Genomic DNA, 23,021 nt, shown 5'->3' with positions numbered 1-23,021 from the left:
CTGTAGCCAGGTGGGGTTGGGCTCTGCTGCCAGGCACCCAGCAGCAGCAGAAGGGGCCCCAGGCTGCAGCTGTGGCAGGGCAGGTTGAGGCTGGCTGTGAGGAGGAAGCTGCTGGCAGAGAGAGTGATTGGCACTGGAATGGGCTGCCCAGGGAGGGGGTGGAGTGGCCGTGGCTGGAGGGGTTGGAGCCAAGGCTGGCTGGGCACTGAGTGCCATGGGCTGGTTGGTTGGGCAGGGCTGGGGGCTAGGCTGGGCTGGGGGAGCTTGGAGCTCTCTGCCAGCCTGCCTGATTCTGTGATTCTATGACTCTGATTCTGCTGTCTAAAATACCTGCAGGTATTTGTCAAGAAGGGGCCAGGCTCTTTTCCCTGGTGTCCTGTGACAGGATGAAGGGCAATGGACACAAACTGCAACCCAGCAATTTCCACCTCAACATGAGGAGAAACTTTGCTGTGAGGACACTGGAGCCCTGGAGCAGGCTGCCCAGAGAGGTTGTGGAGTCTCCTTCTCTGGAGCCTTTCTAGACTCCTCTGGATGTGTTCCTGTGTGACCTGCCTTAGGTGACCCTGCTTTGACAGAGGGCTGGACTCAATGATCTCCAGAGGTCCCTTCCAACCCATCCCTACAGCTCTATGGTTTTACTCACTTCTCTTTTTTTACCTAATTCTTGAACACATTAGGATTGGTCCCTGGGACAGAAAACAACTCTGATTTCTTTCTTTTCACTACTCTCTGGGTTTTTTTCCCCTGCAAAGGCTCCAACACACACCGGTGGCTGTTAGAACCAGACCTGCTCAAGGTACAGAAGCGTGACTCAAACATTTAGAATCAGAGAATCAGGCAGGCTGGCAGAGAGCTCCAAGCTCCCCCAGCCCAACCTAGCACCCAGCCCTGCCCAACCAACCAGACCATGGCACTCAGTGCCGCAGCCAGGCTGGGCTTGCACAGCTCCAGGCACGGCCACTCCACCACCTCCCCGGGCAGCCCATTCAAGAGTTACAGTTCCCAGCTGATGAGGCACATCAGGATTTGTCCCTGGCACAGAAGGCATTTCTCTGCCTGGGTTTTTTTCACCGAGTGGCACTGCAAAGGCTCTCCCACACAGCAGCGCCTGTCAGAACCAGACCTGCTCAAGGTACAGAAGTGTGAACCAAACATTCACAGTCAGCAGCTGATGAGGCTGCTCAGAGCGTCCTGCTCCGCTCCTGTCTCCACACAAAGGCAGGACGGAAGGACACAAGGTCTGTTTGTCGGAGCCATGGAGCCATTCCCTTTGAAGCAAGAACAAAAGAGCCTCTGACCCCGCACAGCTCCTGCTTCTTTTCCAGTGAGACAATGTTGGATCAGAGGCTTCTACTCCTAATTTCCTCCTGGAAGTGTTCGGAACTAGACGTGGAAAGCAAACCATTTACAGCCTGGACGTGTTTTTATCACACGACTGAAAGTGGAGAAGGAAAAAGAAGCCCAAAGGTTTTCCTCCCGGCAGGGTTGATTTGCATTTTTGACTCGGAGGGAACTGAAGGGAAGGGAACAATCAAGGGCTTCTGCAAAGTGCACTGAAGGAATTCTAAGAGGAAAAAAAAAAACCTCCTTTGCTTAATATTGGCTGCCAATTTCTGCTGGCACAGCAGGGAGGCTCAGCCCGGGAGTGCGACCGCCCTGGAGCAGGGAGCATTGCCCCTGCTCAGCCGAACAGGTCCAGATGCTGCCAGCAACCAAAAGGACAAACGTTTATAGTTAACCTCTCCAATGTCAGTGGGGATGGAGAATTTCTTAGAGGCTTAAATTCCTGGATGGAGACTGTGAGATACTGCACCAGGAACCCCTTTAAAGCCTCTGCCAGCAATCTCTTGCAAAGGCAGCTCCGGAGGATGCTGGGGGTTGGCCGCATGTGGGGGACAATTCAGGTTCCCCAGAGAGCTCAATGTGATTATATCTTCTACCCAGAGGGGATCGGAGCCTTTTTGTCCCACCTCACTTGGAAACAGCCCAACCAGATCTGAACTACTTTTCCTCTCGCTGCAGAACCGACATTTGCCACACACTGACTCCGGTGGAGCCCTGCCTGCAGGCTGCGTGCACAGAAAGCCCTTTCACCTGCTCCCACCCTCACCAGCGAGCAAGGAGTGGAGAAGCCCTCTCCAAAAGCTGAAATAAAACCCCAAAAGAACCTGATCAAGTCACCCAAAAAGTGACCCACAGATCGGAGATGAACTTCTTAAACCAAGAGGACGAGGAGGGTGCCTGCTGCTGAGCTGCATAGGGCACGGTTGGGCTTTAAAGACTGACTGAAAAGTTCACTTCCACCAAAAAAAGAAGCACAGAGCTCTGCAGACCTAAGCAGCACAGAGATCATTACCTTAAAAAGGAGAATTCAGTGTTGCTAAGCAGTGGGTGGCAGCTTCAGTGCATATGCCTAGCTTGAAAGGAGGGAAAAGGCAGGATTTTATAGCATGTAATTAGCCAGGAGCCACTAATTAGTGAATGCATCTTCAGCCATTTTCTCAACCACACCTGGTACTGAGATGTCTTCACAGGACCTACTACCCCAGGACACTTTAAGATCTGTTGGAGGGTAGCAGAGCCCTGCAGAGGGACCTGGCCAGGCTGCGTGGGTGGGCAGAGGCCAAGGGGAGGAGGCTGAACAAGACCAAGTGCAGGGTTCTGCACTTTGGCCACAACAACCCCAGGCAGCACTGCAGGCTGGGGCCAGAGTGGCTGAGAGCAGGCAGGCAGAGAGGGCCCAGGTGGGCCTGGGTGGCAGAGAGGAGCTGCAGAGGAGGCAGCAGTGTGCCCAGGTGGGCAGCAGAGCCAATGGCATCCTGGGCTGACTCAGGAGCAGTGTGGGCAGCAGGAGCAGGGAGGTTCTTGTGCCCCTGTGCTCAGCACTGCTCAAGCCACACCTTGAGTGCTGTGCCCAGTTCTGGGATCCTCCATTGCAGAGAGATGTTGAGGTGCTGGAAGGTGTTTGGAGAAGGGCAGCAAGGCTGGGGAGGGGCCTGGAGCACAGCCCTGTGAGGAGAGGCTGAGGGAGCTGGGGGGGTGCAGCCTGCAGCAGAGGAGGCTCAGGGCAGAGCTGATTGCTGCCTGCAGCTGCCTGCAGGGAGGCTGTAGCCAGGTGGGGTTGGGCTCTAGTGCCAGACAAGCTGCAACAGAAGGGGCCAAAGTCTGAAGCTGTGGCAGGGCAGGTTGGGGCTGGCTGTGAGGAGGAAGCTGCTGGCAGAGAGAGTGATTGGCACTGGAATGGGCTGCCCAGGGAGGTGGTGGAGTGGCCGTGGCTGGAGGGGCTGGAGCCAAGGCTGGCTGGGCATTGAGTGCCATGGGCTGGTTGGTTGGGCAGGGCTGGGTGCTAGGTTGGGCTGGGGGAGCTTGGAGCTCTCTTCCAACCTACTTGATTCTATGACTCTAAGACTATAATTCTACTGCCTATGAATATCTGCAGGGTGGGTGCACTCTGATGCTCTGACTCTCAGCAGAGACCTGAGGCACTCATGACAAGCAGAACTTGCCACAATTTCAGCTCAGGTGACACCATGCAGAGTTACTTGAGCAATCGATGCCTCTCTTGGCAGGCTCTCAGCACTTTGCTCTGTACAGCTCTCTGTTTTTCTTCTCCAAGTCTGGGCTGGCTCTGAGGCCAGGCCCTGATTTGCACCAGCATCCAAAACTTGCCAATTCATTGCATTCAGTTGAGTGTTTCCCCTAAAACACGACAGGAATCTGTTTGCTGAACTAATTTCCTGCCACTCCAGAGTCCAAAGTGAAGCCATGTTCAATTACTACTCCTCTCTTCCCCTCACCCCACCCCAAATTAAGCAGATTTAAGGTTTATCTTTCACTCTGTGATTCCTCACTAGCCAAGGAGCATGTCTCAACCTTCCCTCCTGCAGCAAACAGATTTGCATAGAGTCACAGAATGGGTTGGGTTGGAAGGGACCTTGAAGTTCATACAGTTTCAACCCACCCTGCCATAGGCAAGGACACCTCCCACCAGCTCAGGTTGCTGAAGACCTCATCCAACCTAGCTTTGAACACCTCCAGGGAGGTCGTGGAGCACAGAAGCACCCAATGTGATCTTTGATCTTTGATCACATTGGGTGCTTCTGTGCTCCACGACCTCCCTGGGCAACCTGTGCCAGTGTCTCACCACCCTCAACCTGTGCCAGTGTCTCACCACTAGAAAGAGGGAAATAAAACCACTCCCCCTCCACCTTGCCACTGTGGCTGATAGAAAGCCACTGCACCAATCTTAACTGGGTGAGCTGTGAATGGATGATCATCACCCTCTGAAAGGATTTCAGTGGAAGATTTGCCAGCACCTAAGATCTGTGCCACTTTGTGCAGAGTTTGCTGAGAGATGCTGGCAGCTTCACAGGCCAGTAAGGAAACTACATAAAGGAATTAGAGTCATAGAATCACAGAATCAGGCAGGTTGGCAGAGAGCTCCAAGCTCACCCAGCCCAGCCTAGCACCCAGCCCTGCCCAACCAACCACACCATGGCACTCAGTGCCCAGCCAGCCTTGGCTTCAACACCTCCAGGCACAGCCACTCCACCCCCTCCCTGGGCAGCCCATTCCAATGCCAATCACTCTCTCTGCCAGCAGCTTCCTCCTCACAGCCAGCTTCAACCTGCCCTGCCACAGCTGCAGCCTGGGGCCCCTTCTTCTGTCCCTGGCTGCCTGGCACCAGAGCCCAACCCCACCTGGCTACAGCCTCCTTGCAGGCAGCTGCAGGCAGCAATCAGCTCTGCCCTCAGCCTCCTCTACTGCAGGCTGCACCCCCCCAGCTCCCTCAGCCTCTCCTCACAGGGCTGTGCTCCAGGCCCCTCCCCAGCCTTGCTGCCCTTCTCTCAACACCTTCCAGCACCTCAACATCTCTCTGCAGTGGAGGAGCCCAGAACTGGACACAGCACTCCAGGGGTGGCCTAAGCAGTGCTGAGCACAGGGGCACAAGAACCTCCCTGCTCCTGCTGCCCACACTGCTCCTCAGCCAGCCCAGGATGCCAGTGGCTCTGCTGCCCACCTGGGCACACTGCTGCCTCCTCTGCAGCTACCATCTACCAGCACCCCCAGGGCCCTCTCTGCCTTCCTGCTCTCAGCCACTCTATACCCAGCCCCAAGTGCTGCTTGGGGTAGTTGTGGCCAAAGTGCAGAACCCTCCATTGGCCTTCTTCAATCTCATCCCCTTAGCCTCTGCCCACCCATCCAGCCTGGCCAGGTCCCTCTGCAGTGCTCTCCTACCCTCCAACAACTCCACACTGCTCCTAGCTTGGTTTTGTCTGCAAACCTACTGATGCTGGACCCAGTTTCCCTGTCCAGATCATAAAATAAAGGTATTGAACAGGATTGGGCCCAGCACTGCTCCCTGGGGGACACCACAAATTACACTTCAGTACCATTCCATTCTGTAGCATTGTTAGGAGGAAGTTGTTGGCAGAGAGAGTGATTGGCATTGGAATGGGCTGCCCAGGGAGGTGGTGGAGTTCCCATCCCTGGAGGTGCTCAAGAACAGACTGGATGGGGCACTTAGTGCCATGGTCTGGTTTATTGGGCAGGGCTGGGTGAGCTTGGAGCTCTCTTCCTACCTGCTCGATTCTATGATTCACACCCAAGTCTGGCTCCTTCCTTCCCCACTGCAGCCACTCCTTTAGCTTTCCCACGTCTGGAGGCACAGCACTGACTGCTCTTACGCCTGCCACAGCCACAGGAGACAAACAACCCTCAGCAACTGCAAAATGCTCCTTCTGTGAGGCAGAATTAGCCTCTCCCAGGGTCAGCTGTGATATACGTGGGAAGGAAAGTGTAGAGAGCAGACAAACCACACCAGGCCTTGCAGGCTGCCTGCGTGCTGGCATCAAGCAACCACTAATTCTTCACTGTGGGGAAACATTGAAATGGTTAATGTGCTGCTGGTCAAACCGCAGGCGTTCATTTTCAAGGGCAACCCAGCACGTTAGGAGCTGTCCGACTGTAACAGAACAACGGCAACTTGCTGCGAGCCCCTGCACAAAGATGGCACTGGATGGTCCAGAAAGCACAAAGTGCAGCACTGGGCACAACAAACACTATCAAAAGAGAGGGACTGCAGCTTGCAGATAACTGAAACATCTCTGTGTTAGCAAGCAAAGCCTATTAGTGCCATGAGCTAAATTCAGCAGCCTTGCCTAGGCATGAAAACAGTGCATCTGCAAACATCTGGAACTGCCTGAAAGCAGGCTGTGGATTTCCAGGCTAATCACTTTTGGGGTTGGTCTGTGGGTTTGGGGCTTTTTCCCCACTGCAATAGTAATTTTAGCATAGAATCATAGAAATGGTTTAGGTTGGAAGGGATCTCAAAGCTCAGCCAGTTCAAATCCCCTGCCAGAGGCAGGGACACTTCCCAGTAGAACAGGTTGCTCAAGGTCTCGTCCAGCCTGGCCTTGGACACTTCCAGGAAGGTTGTGGAGCACAGAAGCACCCAATGTGATCTTTGATCTTTGATCACATTGGGTGCATCTGTGCTCCACAACCTCCCTGGGCAACCTGTGCCAGTGTCTCACCACCCTCACTACAAACAACTTCTTCCTCACATCCAGTTTGAATCTCCCCTCTGCCAGTTCAAACCCATTCCTTGTCCTGTCATTACAAGTCCTTGTCAATAGTCCCTCTCCAGCCTTCCTGTAGGTCCCCTTCAGATACTGGAAGGCCACTCTAAGGTCTCCTGGAAGCCTTCTCTTCTCCAAGCATTAAAACTTTAAACCCACACATGGCATTCCCTATCAGTCTCTGGCTGTAAGAGAAGAGAGGAGGAGGAGGCAACATTACCCTGCAGGGGCAGACACCAAACTTCCCAAATGGCCCCTGAATGTCCCAGGATTTACCTAAACCCAAAATGCCCTGCACAGATTAGACTCATCAGAACCACATTTCGAGCAGCCCAAAAGAGAGTGAGATTAAGCAGAGTTTCCCAGCTGGAGTTTCTCCGGGAGCACAGCTTTGCTCAGAGCGCTTCTCTCTCAACACAGCCTCACCTCGTTAGGAGTCATGGAGTCACTTTTAAGTATGATCAGGTTTTGTGCACTCTGCCCGCTCTGGCCTGTCAGATGCCTCTCAGCCATGGCTGCAGAGGGCCCTGCAGTAGTCCCCGTTGGGCCACAGGTATTGTAAAACATAAAGGTGTCACTTCCCGATCCCGCTGTCAGGCAGGCCTTATAGCAGTAGGTCTTGGTGAGGGACCCATTGCCCCTCACTTCAATGAAGTGGGGCTGCACTTTCAAACCCTGGGGCAACCTGGCATCGATGTTGTTGTTGGCCTGCTTGTACAGGTCAGCAGGGCAGCGTTCTCGCACCCTGCAGAAGCCTGCGCAGCAGCAGTCCCCATACAGGCTGTATCTGTAGCACTTGATAGCACTAAGCCCCACGATGGTGAAAAGGAAAACAAAGGAGACGGCGCTCAGAGCGATAATGAGATAAAGAGTGATCTCCGAGTAGCTGCTGGGGCTTTTAAGGTGCCTTCTTCTGTCAGGGATGATCTTGGAAACTCTGTCCACCACGGCAACAGTGATGGCCACTGATGAGGACATGGGTGGCTCCCCGTTGTCTCTCACCTCCACCGTCAGGTTGAAGGTAGGCGAGCTGTCCTCCCCCAGCTTGCGAGTAGTCCTGATCTCCCCAGAGTGGAGCTCTATCCTGAACAGACCCGGCTCCGACACGTGTGCCAGCTGGAAGAACAGCCAGGCGTTCTGCCCCGCATCCCCATCGATGGCTATAATTTTGGTTACCAAATATCCAGCGTAGGCCGAGCGTGGGATCATCTCCAGGGCTGCTGAATTGTTGGCTGAGGTAGGATACAGAATCTGGGGAGCGTGGTCGTTCTCGTCCACCACGTAGATGTAGACAGCGACAGTGCTGCTCAGTGGCGGGACCCCTGCATCCTGAGCCTGCACAGTCACTTGGAACTCCCTCAGAGTCTCATAGTCAAAGGACCTGGCAGCATACATGTTGCCACTGTCGGGTTTAATGGAGACATAGGAGGCGACAGGTAGCCCTTCGATCTCCCCGTCCAGCAGAGAATAGGACACGTAGGCATTTTCGGCCACGTCTGGGTCGGTGGCTTTGATAGTGCACATCAAGGCTCCAATGGGGTTGTTCTCTGGGATGTAAACGGAGTACACAGGCTCCTCAAAGCGCGGAGGGTTGTCGTTGATGTCGGAGATCTCCACACGGATCACCTTCTGGGAGGAGAGGGGGGGGCTCCCGGAGTCGGTAGCCGTAACGGTGATGTTGTAGGCTGCTGCTTTCTCGTGGTCCAGTTTGCCCTTTGTGAGCAAGGTGTAGGAGTTCTTGAAGGAGTTGAGTGTGAAGGGGAGGCCGGGGGGGATGCGCAGGCTCACCTGCTTGTTCAGCCCTGAGTCCTGGTCAGTGACACTCATCAGGGCCACCACAGTCCCTGTTTTTGCATCCTCTGGCACTGGGCTGTACAAGGAAGTCAGGACCACCTCAGGAACATTATCGTTGGCATCCACGATGTTGACCAGCACCTTGCAGTGCCCAGCCATAGAGACAGGGCCCTGATCAGTGGCTTGCACATAGATCTCATAGGAGGATGCCTCTTCATAGTCCAAGGTACCATTAACCCGCACCTCCCCCGAGTGTGGGTCCACGCTAAAGAGCTGCCTCACCTTCTGTGGGGTGTAGCTGCCGAAGGAGTAGATCACATCCCCATTGGAGCCCTCGTCAGGGTCTGAGGCATTGAGTTTGACCACTAGTGTGCCCGGTGGGGCATTCTCCAGAAGGCTCACGGTGTAGGTGGAACGGTCGAAGGCAGGGGGGTTGTCATTGGTATCCATCACTCGCACAGAGATCTGGGCTGTACCAGACTTGGGGGGGTCCCCACCGTCCACAGCAGTGAGCACCAGCTGCTGCAGGGCACTCTGCTCCCGGTCCAGCGGCTGCTGCAGCACCAGTTCCAGGAGTTTGCTGCCACTCTGGAAGCCTTTCAGGTCCAGGGCAAAGTGGTGGCTGGGGCTGAGCTGGTAGCTCTGCACAGAGTTGGTGCCCACATCAGGGTCCTGGGCACTCTCGATGTGGAAGCGGGCGCCGGGCAGGGCAGACTCACTGATTTCCAGCCGGTAATCCTGGCGGGGGAAGCGCGGGGCGTTGTCGTTGATGTCCAGCACCTCCACCTCCACGTTGTGCACCTCGATGGGCTGCTCGATGACCAGCTCCAGGCTGAGGAAGCAGGTGGGGCTGAGCTCGCAGAGAGCTTCGCGGTCCATCCGCTCCCGCACCAGCAGCGCCCCGCGGCCAAGCTCCAGCTCCAGGTACTGCCGGCCGCTGCCCGAGGTCAGCCGCGCTCCCCTGGCCGCCAGCCGCCGCGGATCCACGCCCAGGTCGTTCGCCACGCTGCCCACGAAGGCTCCGAGCGGCAGCTCCTCCCGCACGGCGTAACGCAGCTGCCCGCCCGCCGCTCGCCCGGTGCCGAGCCCCAGCAGCAGCAGCAGGCCCAGCACCACCGCCCCGCCGCGGCTCCGCCGAGCTGCCGCCGCCATGGCCGGGGCCGGAGGGGGGTGGGGGGAGCTGCCGGAGCCCGGAGCCGCCGCGCCCGGCCCTGGCCCGGCTTCACTCCCCGCCGCCGCCTCCGCCCGGCCGCTTCATGCAAGCGGCGAGCAGCAGCCGCCGGCCACCTCCGGCTCCGCCGCCGCCCGCTCCATGCTCACCGGTTCCCACCTCGCTCTGCCTCCGGCGGCTCCGAGGAGGAGGAGGAGGAAGAAGGAGGGACCGGGACTCGCCGGATCCGCTTTCTCCTGCTCCAGCTGCTGCGCGGGAGGAGGCGGCGGGGGAGGACGTGTAAGCCGCGGCTGGCTCCGGTTCAGCACCTCGGCGGCGAACAGCAGCGGGGCCGCCGGCGGGAGCCGCCCCCGCCCTGCTGCCTGCGGGAGCCGCTACCCGCCGGAGGGACCCCGCTGCCCGCCGGAGCCGCTGCTCGCCCCGCCGCACCGTCCTCACCCACGTGTTGCAGCCGCCCGGTGAGCCGGGCCCCGAGCTCCCGGTAGTCGCTGCCGAGCCGGGGAGGGGTGCGGCTCCTCTGCCGCCGCCGCCGCCCTTCGTCTCCGCCCCGGCTTCGCTGCTGAAGCTTTGAGGGCGCGGGGAGGAGGAGAGGTGTGTGCGCGGGGGGGGGGTGGGGAAGAGCCGCAAACCGTCCGCGCTGCTGGACCTGCTGCTGCAGTGCTAAAGTGCATCCGCTGAGAGGGTTAAATCAGCGCAGGGCTCCGGAAAAAAACGGGCCTCCAGCCAGGTCCGGTGCCGTCGGTGTGTTGCTGCAGTGGGTTTGACGACCTCTTTCTTGGAGACCTGCCCCTCTGCTCCCGCGGAGATTCATCCTCGCTGCAGCACCGGCCCTCTGCCCAATCTCTGCGGGCCCCCCTGCCCCGCTTCCAGCCTCCTCCCACTCAGCTCCCCCTCGCCCTTGCAGCAGCCGCCGTGCCCCGACAGCAGCTGGGCTTGGCAGGATTCTGCAAGTCACACCCACCAGGTATCAGCACTAAAGGTGGGCTTCGATTTCTCATCCAATGCAATAAACAGGCTGAAGGTGATCCAGTGCAGCTGGAGAAGGGCGACACAATCCATTTCCCACTTTTCTCCTCCTTTGCCCTTGTGATGGGAGGACTGACCAAAAAAAAAAACCCCAGGGGTATGAACTGGAACAGACTCAGCAGTGGGGGTGAAGGTGCCGCAGCCGCAATGAGCTTTACCCCAACACCACAAGTGCCAGCAAAGACAATAAACCTCAGCATTCATTAGGCACTTAAGTTGATTTTTGATGAGACAAACCACGGCACCATAAAGGTCCTGAAAGGTTAGACCAGATGAGCTTTAAGGTCTGTTCAACCTGGGATTTTATGGCTCTGTGACAGAGTCCTCCATGTACTTACTGCCCAGTGCACAAACTGCTTCTCTGCAAAGCTTTGTCTCCCTGGGCTTTTTTCCTTCCTTCCTTACCGAATAAAGTCTTTGGGAACAACCAAAGAATCCTCTCTGGATCGAGCAGGTGTTGCCAACGTTCAGCTAAAAGCCTCATTCATTGCCCCCTGTGGGCTTGGGCAGCCCTGGCACCGTGTGAGATGACTTTCAAGAGTCACCTTACACCACACATCACAAAAAGGTTTTACTATCACGCACCTGAGGAACGAATCTCAGGGGACAATTGTCCTAATTCTGGTTCATAGCAGTGCTAATTCCCAGCCTATTGGCTTCTGTCAGCAGCCACCATTACCAGAAGAGACAACATGAAACGCAGGAAAATCACAGAATCATAGAATCCAGCAGGTTGGCAGAGAGCTCCAAGCTCACCCAGCCCAGCCTAGCACCCAGACCTTGGACAATCAACCAGTCCATGACACTCAGTGGCCCAGCCAGGCTTGGCTTCAACACCTCCAAGGACAGGGACTCCACCACCTCCCTGGGCAGCCCATTCCAATGCCAATCACTCTCTCTGCCAACAGCTTCCTCTTAACATCCAGCCTAAACCTGCCCTAGCACAGCTTCAGCCTGTGGCCCCTTCTGCTGGTGCTTGCTGCCTGGCAGTAGAGCCCAACCCCACCTGGCTACAGCCTCCCTTCAGGAGAGCAGGATTGGCTCATTTATGCTTTGGCTGATGAGTTCATATACTTCTTGGATCGTTTTTTGTGTCCCAAATATTTATCCTCATATTTGAGGATGTATGTGAGGACCTGGCCTGCAGGTTGAGGGAGGTGATTCTTCCCCCTCTACTCTGCCGAGACCCCACCTGGAGTACTGCAGCCAGTTCTGGAGCCCCTGGGACAAGAGAGATGTGCAGATGCTGGAGAGTGTCCAGAGCAGGGCCAGGAGGATGCTCAGAGGCTGCAGCAGCTCTGCTGTGAGCACAGACTGAAAGAGTTGGGGCTGTGCAGGCTGGAGCAGAAGAGGCTCCCAGGGGACCTTCTTGTGGCCTGCCAGCATCTGAAGGGGGCCACAAAAAAGCTGTGGAGGGACTTTTGAGGCTGTGAGGGAGTACCAGGACTGGGGGGAATGGAGCAAAGCTGGAGGTGAGGAGAGTGAGGCTGGAGGGGAGGAGGAAGTTGTTGAGCAGGAGAGTGGTGAGAGGCTGGAATGGGTTGCCCAGGGAGGTGGTTGAGGCCCCATGGCTGGAGGTGTTTGAGGCCAGGCTGGCTGAGGCTGTGTGCAGCCTGCTCTAGGGTAGGGTGTCCCTGGGCATGGCAGGGGGGTTGGAACTGGCTGCTCCTTGTGCTCCCTTCCAGCCCTGACTGATTCTGTGATTTATTCTCAACCTCCCCAGTACCCCAGCAAACAGTGCTGTGGAAACACTCCACCCTGCTTAGCTTTTGAGGAAGGATAAATGTAGGTCTGTGCAGACCAAGAAGGACAGAGCCAGAGATGCCAAGTGCCTAGAACACGTGGAAAGTTGCCCACTCCATCCAGTTGTCTAAATGTGAGCCAAAAAAAAAAAAAAAAACAAACCTAAAACATTAACAATCAGCTTCAAATTTTTGGCTGGCAATTCACCTTCAGGATCATAATATTCAGATTCAGAAATAAATGACCTGACAGCCTCACAAAAAAAAAACCCCAAACCACCAAAGAAACACAACCATAAGAACAAGCAAAAAACCTCAACCAAGCCCAGAATAAAAACCACCCCCCCCAAAAAAATACCCAATCCAAACCATCTCAAAAGCCAAAACCTTGCCAAAAGGCATTAAAATGCTCTATCAGCACCACCATGAAGCAGCCATGTGGCTGTGTCCAAACATCTTGCAGGCATCATGGACAAGAAGCCTGAAGGGTTAGACCCTGACTTCTCCAGACAATCACAGAGTGGTTTCACCCAGAGAGATCATTTCTGCCCCACACCTTCCATGGGTAGAGCCACAAAGTCCTCCAATGAACACTTATGTCTTATTGAGCCTCATGAGGTTCTCCTCAGCCTGCTTCTCCATCCAGCCTGTCCAGCTGCCTCTAGATAGATCCTGTCCTTCAGTCTTATCAATCACACCACTCATCTTGGCATCAGCATCAAACCTGCTGAGGCTGCCTCAATCTCACTGCCTGTGCCATTGAGGAAGCCATTCAGTCATAGACCCATAGAACCAAGCAGGTTGGTAAAGTGCTCCAAGCTCCCCCAGCCCAGCCTAGCACCCAGCCCTGCCCAACCAACCAGCCCATGGCACTCAGTGCCCAGCCAGCCTTGGCTCCAACCCCTCCAGCCACGGCCACTCCACCCCCTCCCTGGGCAGCCCATTCCAGTGCCAATCACTCTCTCTGCCAGCAGCTTCCTCCTCACAGCCAGCCCCAACCTGCCCTGCCACAGCTGCAGCCTGGGGCCCCTTCTTCTGTCCCTGTCTGCCTGGCAGCAGAGCCCAACCCCACCTGGCTACAGCCTCCCTGCAGGCAGCTGCAGGCAGCAATCAGCTCTGCCCTCAGCCTCCTCTGCTGCAGGCTGCACCCCCCCAGCTCCCTCAGCCTCTCCTCACAGGGCTGTGCTCCAGGCCCCTCCCCAGCCTTGCTGCCCTTCTCTCAACACCTTCCAGCACCTCAGCAGCTCTCTGCAAGGGAGGAGCCCAGAGCTGGACACAGCACTCCAGGGGTGGCCTGAGCAGTGCTGAGCACAGGGGCACAAGAACCTCCCTGCTCCTGCTGCCCACACTGCTCCTCAGCCAGCCCAGGATGCCAGTGGCTCTGCTGCCCACCTGGGCACACTGCTGCCTCCTCTGCAGCTCCTCTCTGCCAGCACCCCCAGGGCCCTCTCTGCCTGCCTGCTCTCAGCCACTCTGGCCCCAGCCCCAAGTGCTGCTTGGGGTTGTTGTGGCCTAAGTGTAGAACCTGCCCTTGGCCTTGTTCAGTCTCATCCCATTGGGTCCTGCTCACCCATCCAGCCTGGCCAGGTCCCTCTGCAGGGCTCTGTTACCCTCCAACAGCTCCACACTGCTCCTAGCTTGGTGCCGTCTGCACACTCACTGCTGCTGGACTCAATCCCCTGCTCCATACTGACCAGGACTGGTTGATACAGACCCCTGTATAAATAGTCTCTATAAAACTCATTGAAGGCCTCACTAATCTCAGTGGTTCCCACCCCTTGCAGTGGTAATGCTGAGTCAGCCCTGCAGGCCCTGAGGATTAATTCAGGGAAAGCTTCCATTGAGGAACCCCTTCAGGAGCTACTCCATTGTGCTATTGATTTTAATCCTGGATGGCAAAATCTGAAACACACAAAAGCATCATTTCAGTTTTGATGAAATTGAGGCTCAGAGGCTCTCCAGTTTTGCTTCCTCCAGAGTTTTGTTTTCCAGCAACTGTCTGAAACTGCAGTTAAGCACCAAATGTTCACAGAGTCACTGGATGCCAGGCTGGGAGGGACCCCAAGGGTCAGCTGGTCCAACCCAACCTTTCTAAGTCACAGTCTAGTTACAGAATTAACCAGCTTGGAAGAGGCCTCTGGGATCATCCAGTCCAACCTGTCACCTAACCCCTCTAATTAACTAACCCATGGCACCAAGTGCCTCGTGCAGCCTCCTTTTAAACACCTCCAGGAATGGGCACTCCATCACCTCCCCAGGCAGCCCATTCCAGTGCCAATCACTCTTGCTGTGAAGAACTTCTCCCTAACATCCAGCCTGAACCTGTCCTGGCACAGCTTGAGGCTGTGTCCTCTCGTCCTGTCCCTGGGTGTCTGGGAGCAGAGCCCAACCCCACCCAGCTACAACCTCCCTTCAGGTAGTTGCAGACAGCAATGAGGTTGACACGAGCTGGCCCAGCACCCTATCAGCCTGAGGCTTAAACCTGTCCAATGTAGGGGACCCCACTGCTTCCCCTGGGAGATGGTTCCAATGTCCAACTCTTCTCATGGGGAAGCATTTTCTGCTGGAGTCCCATTGGAATCTTCCCAGCAACAACTTGTCCCCATCACCCCTCTCTTTTCCACGGGAGTCCTTGCAAAATGGGACTCTCCATCCTCCTGCTAGCCACCCTTTATGTGCCAGCCCATGGAGAGAAGGTCTCCCCTCAGCCTTCTCCTCTCAAGGCTGAACAAACCTGAGGAGAGTCTCATGAGGTTCAGTAAGGCAAACAGCAAGGTCCTGCACCAAGCCAGGGCACCCCTCACCATCAGCCCAGGCTAGAGGATGAGGAGATTGAGAGCAGCCCTGCAGAGAAGGACTTGGGGGTGCTGGTGGGGGAGAAGCTGGGCAGGTGTCAGCAATGGGCACTGGCAGCACAGAAGGCCAAGGTCAGCCTGGGCTGCATCCAAAGCAGTGTGGGCAGAACTGGAGAGAGAGGATCCTGCCCCTCTGCTCTGCTCTGCTCTGCTCTGCTCTGCTCTGCTCTGCTCTGCTTTGCTCTGCTCTGCTCTGCTGAAACCTCACCTGAAGTACTGTGCCTAGTCCTGGGCCCCCCAACACACGAAGGACATGAAGAGGATCAGAGGGCTGGAGAACCTCTGCTATGACAACAGCCTGAAAGAATTTGGGTTGCTCAGCCTGGAGAAGAGAAGGCTCTAGGGAGACCTTACAGCTGCATTTCCATATCTGAAGAGGACCTACAGAAAGGCAGGGGAGGGCCTGCAGTGGTAGAACATGGGGCAACAGCGTGAAACTGGAGCAAGATAGATTTGGTTGGACATTTGGAGGAAGGTCTTCAAAACAAGAGTGGTAAGATATTGGAACAGGTTGCCCAGGGATGTGCCCCACTCCTGGAGACATTCAAGGTCAAGGTCCAGCCTGATCTCTTTGGAGGCATCCCTGCTGCCTGCAGGGGTTGGACAAGATGACCTCTGAGGGTCCCTTTCCAACCCAATGCAAGCTGTGAATCTGCTTCAGCCTTCAAGCCTCACTAAACACAAATGCCCTCACTGGGCTCAGATCAGTGCAGACGAGCAAGAGACTCAGGCTCCATCCCTGCAGTAACAGCAGCTGATAGAAGATAGCATTTGCTGATAAACCTGATAACCCCTGAAGTGATTGGATACTGCCTGGAGGCACTTATCTATATCCCCAGGCCTGCAGGGCTTTGCTGACATACAAAGCACTGCAGCACTTTAATTAGCTTGGTTAAATTAACTGATGAGAGCCCTGGAACAGGAGGCCAAGCACGGGGAGGTAGCAGAGAATGCACTGATCTGGTCACAGGCCTGCAGAAGAACATCAAGTGTGCATCGAGGCCCTGATGCATTGAGACATGCCTGTGCTAGAGGCTGAAGTAGTAGTACCAGTCTGGAATGAGTCCTGGAGGCACAGAATGGCTCAGGTTGGACAGCAGCTCAGAGGTCATCCACTCCAACCCCCTGCCATAGGCAGGGACACCTCTCAACCAGGCTGCTCAAAGCCTGACCCACCCTGATACTGAACACCTCCAGGGAGGGAGCATCCACAGCCTCCCTGGGCAACCTCTTCCAGAGTCTCACCACCCTCACACTGATGAATGTGCTCCTCAGCTCCTCAGCTCCTGCTTCCTCAGCAGTCTAACCCTGCTCTGCCTCAGCTACAAACCATTCCTCCTTCTCCTGTCTCTAGGCACCCTTAGCAAATGTCTCTGCAGCCTTCCCATGGGCTCCTTTCAGGTGTCAGAAGGCAGCTCCAAGGCCCCCCTGCAGTATTCTCCAAGCTGCACACCCTCAGCTCCCTCAGCCCATCCTCAGAGCAGAGCTGCTCCAGCTCTTTAGTCACCCTTGTCACCTTCCTCCAACTCACTCCAGCAGCTCTGCGTCCTTCTTCTGCTGGGCACAGCAGAGCTGCAGGCAGCACTGGAGGTGAGGTCTCAGCAGAGCAGAGCCAAGGGGCACAATCCCCTCTCTTGCCCTGCTCTGGCTGCAGCCAGCACACAGCTGCCTGCTGGGCTGCATGAGGGCACTACTGGCTCCTGGGGAGCTGCTCAGCACCCAACACCCCCAGGCCTTTTCCATCAGGGCTGCTCTCAACCCACTCAGCCTGGATTTGTACCTGGGGTTGTCCTGAAGCAGGACTTCACAGTTTGACCTGTTGAATCCCCAGATTCCTAGGCCAGCCTTCCTTGAAAGTGTTCTACACAAGGCCATGCCTGAGTTAATGGCAGTGCCACAGGAATACTTCTGTGCACCTACTTCTCTTGGGAATGCTACAAACACACAAGGATAAAGTTCTGTAGGCACTTGGGGCCTTGCAAAGTTCACCCATTTTGAAGCAATAAATGATAGACTGTTTTAGATGGACTGCAGCAAAGCCTTTGACACCATCTGCCACAAGCAGCTCCTGGCACAGCTGGCAGCTCATGGCTGGGACAGATTCACTCTGACATGGGTCAAGAACTGGTTGGAAGGCTGGGCCCAGAGAGTGGTGGTGAATGGTGCCACATCCAGCTGGCAGCTGGCACTGGTGCTGTGCCCCAGGGATCAGTGCTGGGCACAGTCCTGTTCGAAATCCTTATTGATTATCTGGACCAGGGGATTGAGTCCAGCAGCAGTGAGTGTGCAGCTAGGAGCGGCTGTGGAGGTGTTGGAGGGTAACAGAGCCCTGCAGAGGGACCTGGCCAGGCTGCATGGGTGGGCAGAGGCCAAGGGCAGGTTCTGCACTTTGGCCATAATAACCCCAAGCAGCACTGCAGGCTGGGGCCAGAGGGGCTGAGAGCAGGCAGGCAGAGAGAGACCTGGGGGTGGTGGCAGAGAGGAGCTGCAGAGGAGGCAGCAGTGTGCCCAGGTGGGCAGCAGAGCCAATGGCATCCTGGGCTGGCTGAGGAGCAGTGTGGGCAGCAGGAGCAGGGAGGTTCTTCTGCCCCTGTGCTCAGCACTGCTCAGGCCACCCCTGCAGTGCTGTGTCCAGCTCTGGGCTGCTCCACTCCAGAGAGATGTTGAGGTGCTGGAAGGTGTTGAGAGAAGGGCAGCAAGGCTGGGGAGGGGCCTGGAGCACAGCCCTGTGAGGAGAGGCTGAGGGAGCTGGGGGGGTGCAGCCTGCAGCAGAGGAGGCTCAGGGCAGAGCTGATTGCTGCCTGCAGCTGCCTGCAGGGAGGCTGTAGCCAGCTGGGGTTGGGCTCTGCTGCCAGGCAGGCAGGGGCACCACCAGAAGAAGGGGCCCCAGGCTGGAGCTGTGGCAGGGCAGGTTGGGGCTGGCTGTGAGGAGGAAGCTGCTGGCAGAGAGAGTGATTGGCACTGGAATGGGCTGCCCAGGGAGGGGGTGGAGTGGCCATGGCTGGAGGGGTTGGAGCCAAGGCTGGCTGGGCACTGAGTGCCATGGGCTGGTTGGTTGGGCAGGGCTGGGTGCTAGGCTGGGCTGGGGGAGCTTGGAGCTCTCTGCCAACCTGGTTAACTCTATGATTCTATGGAAGAGACCTCTCAGATCATTGAGCCCAACCACCAAACTAAGACCACCATGGCCATTAAACCCTGTCCCCAAGCGCTACAGCCACACATCTCTTGAACACCTCCAGAGATGATGACTCCATCACCTCCCTGAGCAGCCTGTTCCAATCCCTGACCACTCTTGCAGCAAAGAATCTTTCCCTACTATCCAGCCTAACCCTCTCCTGGCACCAATTTCAGTCCAACTGCACCTGTACAAGGAATGTTTTCTATCTATATAATACTGTAGCTACAATCCCCTAAACTTGCTTCTGCAGCAATAAATCTGTGTTCAATTTGCTTCGCTGCAGAATCCTTCCTCTGGCTATTTCTGAGCCTCACACAGCAAAAGGACAAAGAAAGACCTCTGAGAAAACAGGCAGCCTGGTAATTACAGCCCCTCCAGCCAAGACCTCCAATGGATTTCCACATCTGAGAAGATGTTTTGCTTCTCTGGAAGTAATTTCACCTTCTGTAGCTCACAGAATCACAGGATGGGAGGGGGTTTGGAAGGCAGCTCCATAGATTCGTGGGAACTCAAAGAATTTCTAGTTCCAAGCCAACCCTGCCATGGGCAAGGACAACTTCCACTAGAAGGACACCTCCCAGCCTGGCACTGAACACCTCCAGGGAGGTTGTGGAGCACAGAAGCACCCAATGTGATCGGTCACATTGGGTGCTTCTGTGCCCCACAACCTCCCAGGGCAACCTGTGTCAGTGTCTCACCACCCTCAACCTGTGCCAGTGTCCCAGCACCCTCAACCTGTGCCAATCTCTCACCACCCTCACTGCAAATAACTTCTTCCTCACATCCACTTTCAATCTCCCCTCTGCCAGTCCAAGCCCATTCCTCCTCCTCCTCCTCCTGGCATTCCCAGACCTTGTCAATAGTCCCTCCCCAGCCCTCCTGGAGCCCCCTGCAGATCCTGCAAGGCCACTCCAAGCTCTCCTCCAAGCCTTCTCCTCTCCAGGCTGCACAGCCCCAACTCTCTCAGCCTGTGCTCAGAGCAGAGCTGCTGCAGCCCTCTCAGCATCTTGGTGGCCTCCTCTGCACTGCCTCCAACACTTCCATGTGTTGCTTGTGCTGGGGGCTGCAGAGCTGCCCCCAGGACTGCAGGTGGGGTGTGAGGAGAGCAGAGCCAAGGGGCAGAATCCCCTCCCTTGCCCTGCTGCCCACACTGCTCTGGCTGCAGCCCAGCACAGGGTTGTGTCTGGGCTGCACTCCCACTGCAGGCTCCTGCTGAGCTTTTCACCACCCCACACCCCCAGGGCCTGTTCCTCAGGGCTGCTCTCTGCCATTCCCCACCCAGCCTATATAAGATGGACATGGAACTGCTGGAGTGGGTCCAGAGAATGCCACAAAGTTGATGAGAGTGCTGGAGGAGCTCTCCTGTGGGGACAGGCAGCAAGAGTTGGGGTGTTCCATGTCCTGCTTGTGTTGGGGGCTTCTGAACTGTGCACAGACATTGATCAGAGCCTCTCTCAGCCTTCTCTTCTCAAGGCTAAACAGCCTCAGGGCTCTCAGCCTTTCTTCACAGCAGACACATCCAAGCCTGCAGCTGAAGCAGAGCTCTTGCAGGATGTGATCTGCATTCCCTGCATGGGAATTTCTGGGGCCATGGGAATCTCCCTCTTCCTAAAAACACTGCAAAAAGCCTCCCTGAGGGAATGCAGAACTCTTCCTCCTGCTCTTTGGAACAGATAGGCTTGGTGCCAATTGCCTTGGTTGGGTTGGTTCTGCTCTTTCCTATCCTTCCCTAAATCCCTTTTTTCCCACTGGCATGAAGCTAAGTGGTGAGGATTTTATGTGTGTCACAACCATCCGAAGGCAGCCTGCTTCAAAGGCTGCTGTTATGGGAACCAAGGCTGCTGCACTGCCAGAGCAAATCCTCTTTCTATTTAGGTCACAATTTCTTTGCAGTTATTCTAGAGGGGGAAAAAAAGGAAGTGGTGGGTTGGGATACAGAGAGGGATCTGCTCTGTGAATCTGCACTCAGACAAAGGAGGAAAGCAGTGGCTCTTCTTCTCCTGGCTGCCAGTGTACATCCCATTAGTGGCCCAGCCAGCATGGGTTCAGGAAGGGCAGGTCCTGCCTGGCCAACCTGAGCTCATTTATGACCAGGTTCCTTCCTGCTGCATGTGGGGCAGGTTGTGGATGGAGTCTGCCTGGACTGCAGCAAAGCCTTTGGCACCCTCTGCCACAAGCAGCTCCTGGCACAGCTGCAGCTCCTGGCTGAAACAGATCCACCCTGACATGGGTTAAGAACTGGATGGAGGGCAGGGCCCAGAGAGTGGTGCTGAATGGTGCAACATCCAGCTGGCAGCTGGCACTGATGCTGTGTCCCAGGGATCAGTGCTGGGCACAGGCCTAGTCAATGTCTTTATTGATGATCTGGAGCAGGGCATCGAGTCCAGCAGCAGTGAGTTTGCAGCTGGCACCAAGCTAGGAGCAGTGTGGAGCTGTTGGAGGGCAGCAGAGCCCTGCAGAGGGACCTGGCCAGGCTGCATGGGTGGGCAGAGGCCAAGGGCAGGAGATTGAACAAGGCCAAGGGCAGGTTCTGCACTTTGGCCACAACAACCCCAAGCAGCACTTGGGGCTGGGGCCAGAGTGGCTGAGAGCAGGCAGGCAGAGAGGGCCCTGGGGGTGGTGGCAGAGAGGAGCTGCAGAGGAGGCAGCAGTGCCCAGGTGGGCAGCAGAGGCAATGGCATCCTGGGCTGGCTGAGGAGCAGTGTGGGCAGCAGGAGCAGGGAGGTTCTTGTGCCCCTGTGCTCAGCACTGCTCAGGCCAGCCCTGGAGTGCTGTGTCCAGCTCTGGGCTTCTCCATTGCAGAGAGCTGCTGAGGTGCTGGAAGGTGCCCAGAGCAGGGCAGCAAGGCTGGGGAGGGGCCTGGAGCACAGCCCTGTGAGGAGAGGCTGAGGGAGCTGGGGGGGTGCAGCCTGCAGCAGAGGAGGCTGAGGGCAGAGCTGATTGCTGCCTGCAGCTGCCTGCAGGGAGGCTGTAGCCAGGTGGGGTTGGGCTCTGCTGCCAGGCAGCCAGGGACAGAAAAAGGGGCCCCAGGCTGAAGCTGTGCCAAGGCAGGTTCAAGTTGGATGTGAGGAGGAAGTTCCTGGCAGAGAGAGTGATTGGCACTGGAATGGGCTGCCCAGGGAGGTGGTGGAGTGGCCGTGGCTGGAGGGGTTGGAGCCAAGGCTGGCTGGGCACTGAGTGCCATGGTCTGGTTGGTTGGGCAGGACTGGGGGCTAGGCTGGGCTGGGGCAGCTTGGAGGTCTCATCCTGGTCGATTCTGTGATTCTGCCTTGCACTCAGAAATGCAGGGCTGGGTCTCTCTCTCTCTCTCTGACTCATGCTGTTTGTCTTCTGCTCTAATTTTCTGATGACTCCAAAATCCTTCTGGCACTTTATTGACCATAATGTCACAGACTCTGCCATGCTACATGGCAGGAAGTTAACAACTTGGCCATGGACACATTCCACCTTCCTAAAGTCACCTCAAAGTCTGTAAGAGCTATTTCTACTGCCAAAAGCTTTCTGGGGGGGGTTGGGTTGCTGTGTTTTCTGTTGTCACCCTTGCCCCCTTCAGAGCCACAGATTTGGCCACTCCTTTCTGTAGCTGTGATTCCTCAGCTCAGATCACCACCACTGAATTTCACCTCAGGGAACTGATGGTGAGACACATTCTAGTCATGGAATCACAGAACTGTCAGGGCTGGAAGGGACCCCAAGGATCATCCAGTTCCAACCCCCCTGCTGTGGGCAGGGACACCTCACACTAGATCAGGTTGCCCAGAGCCACATCCAGCCTGGTCTCAACAATCTCCAGGGTTGAGGCTCCCACCACCTCCCTGGGCAACCTGTGCCAGGCTCTCACCACCTTCAGGATGAAGAACTTCTTCCTAACATCCAACGTCAGTCTGCCCTGCTCTAGTTTGGATCCATCCCCCCCCCCCCCCCCCCAGTCCTATCACTACCCAACGCCCTAAAAAGTCCCTCCCCAGCTTTCTTGTAGCTCACTTCAGACACTGGAAGGCAACAAAAAGGTCTCCTGGGAGCCTTCCCCTCTCCAGACTGAGCACCCCAACTCTCTCAGCCTGTCCCCACAGCAGAGTAGCTCCAGCCCTCTGAGCATCCTGCTCTGACACCTTCCAGCACCTCCAGATCTTTACTGTAAGAGAGGCTCCAGACCTGGACAGAGTGCTCCAGGTGGGAGCTTTTCCAGCTGAACCCATCCTATGATTCTCTCAGTTCTTTCATTATCCATCTCTCACCTTTTCCACTCCTGCCTGCATCAGCTGCTCCCTTTCCTCCTTTGTGCACATCCTAGGACCTTTGCATTTGTCCTTCTGGATGTACAAGGAATTTCCTGTGTTCCCAAATGCTGCTGCTAAGGGATGCTGATGTCTCCTTTTGCCTTCATTTTTGACTACCCAACTCAGACAAAGTAGGAAGCTAAGCACTGAGGAGTGGCACAGGACCAATGGAAACAGAGACCTAGGTGTAAAAATAGCTGGCATCAGAAGTACAGGCAAGGAGTAATGTGAGGAGCAGTCACCTTCTTCACTGCTGAGAGAGCCTGGCAGCACTTCCTTCAGGGCCTCTCTTTAACAGGCTAAAAGGGTCAGGTTGGCATTATAAAGGACTGCACAACTGCAGTCATTGTCCCCTGGAGGTGCTCAGCAAGTGTGTGGCCGTGGCACTGCA

General features: G+C 56.1%; 1 protein-coding gene across 10 annotated transcripts in view; it reads right to left on the bottom strand.

Moving 5' to 3' along the window:
* The window catches only part of LOC135185074 (protocadherin alpha-C2-like), a 176,689-nt gene that overhangs the window by 64,570 nt on the left and 89,098 nt on the right, over positions 1–23,021 (bottom strand). The window contains exon 1 of one of the 10 annotated variants that reach the window (XM_064161401.1): positions 7,011–10,114. The exons of 8 other annotated variants lie outside the window; for them this stretch is intronic. In XM_064161401.1, the coding sequence (XP_064017471.1) occupies positions 7,011–9,530 (2,520 nt within the window). In that variant the 5' untranslated portion in view covers positions 9,531–10,114. Of the gene's footprint in view, positions 1–7,010; positions 10,115–23,021 lie in introns of those variants that run through there. One more of the 10 variants, XM_064161391.1, reaches the window with a different exon arrangement.

The sequence above is a fragment of the Pogoniulus pusillus genome, chromosome 22, assembly GCF_015220805.1.
Source record: "Pogoniulus pusillus isolate bPogPus1 chromosome 22, bPogPus1.pri, whole genome shotgun sequence".
NCBI lineage: Eukaryota > Metazoa > Chordata > Aves > Piciformes > Lybiidae > Pogoniulus > Pogoniulus pusillus.
The sequence above is the reverse complement of the archived record's forward strand: the minus strand, read 5'-3'. Positions and strand labels throughout refer to the sequence as shown.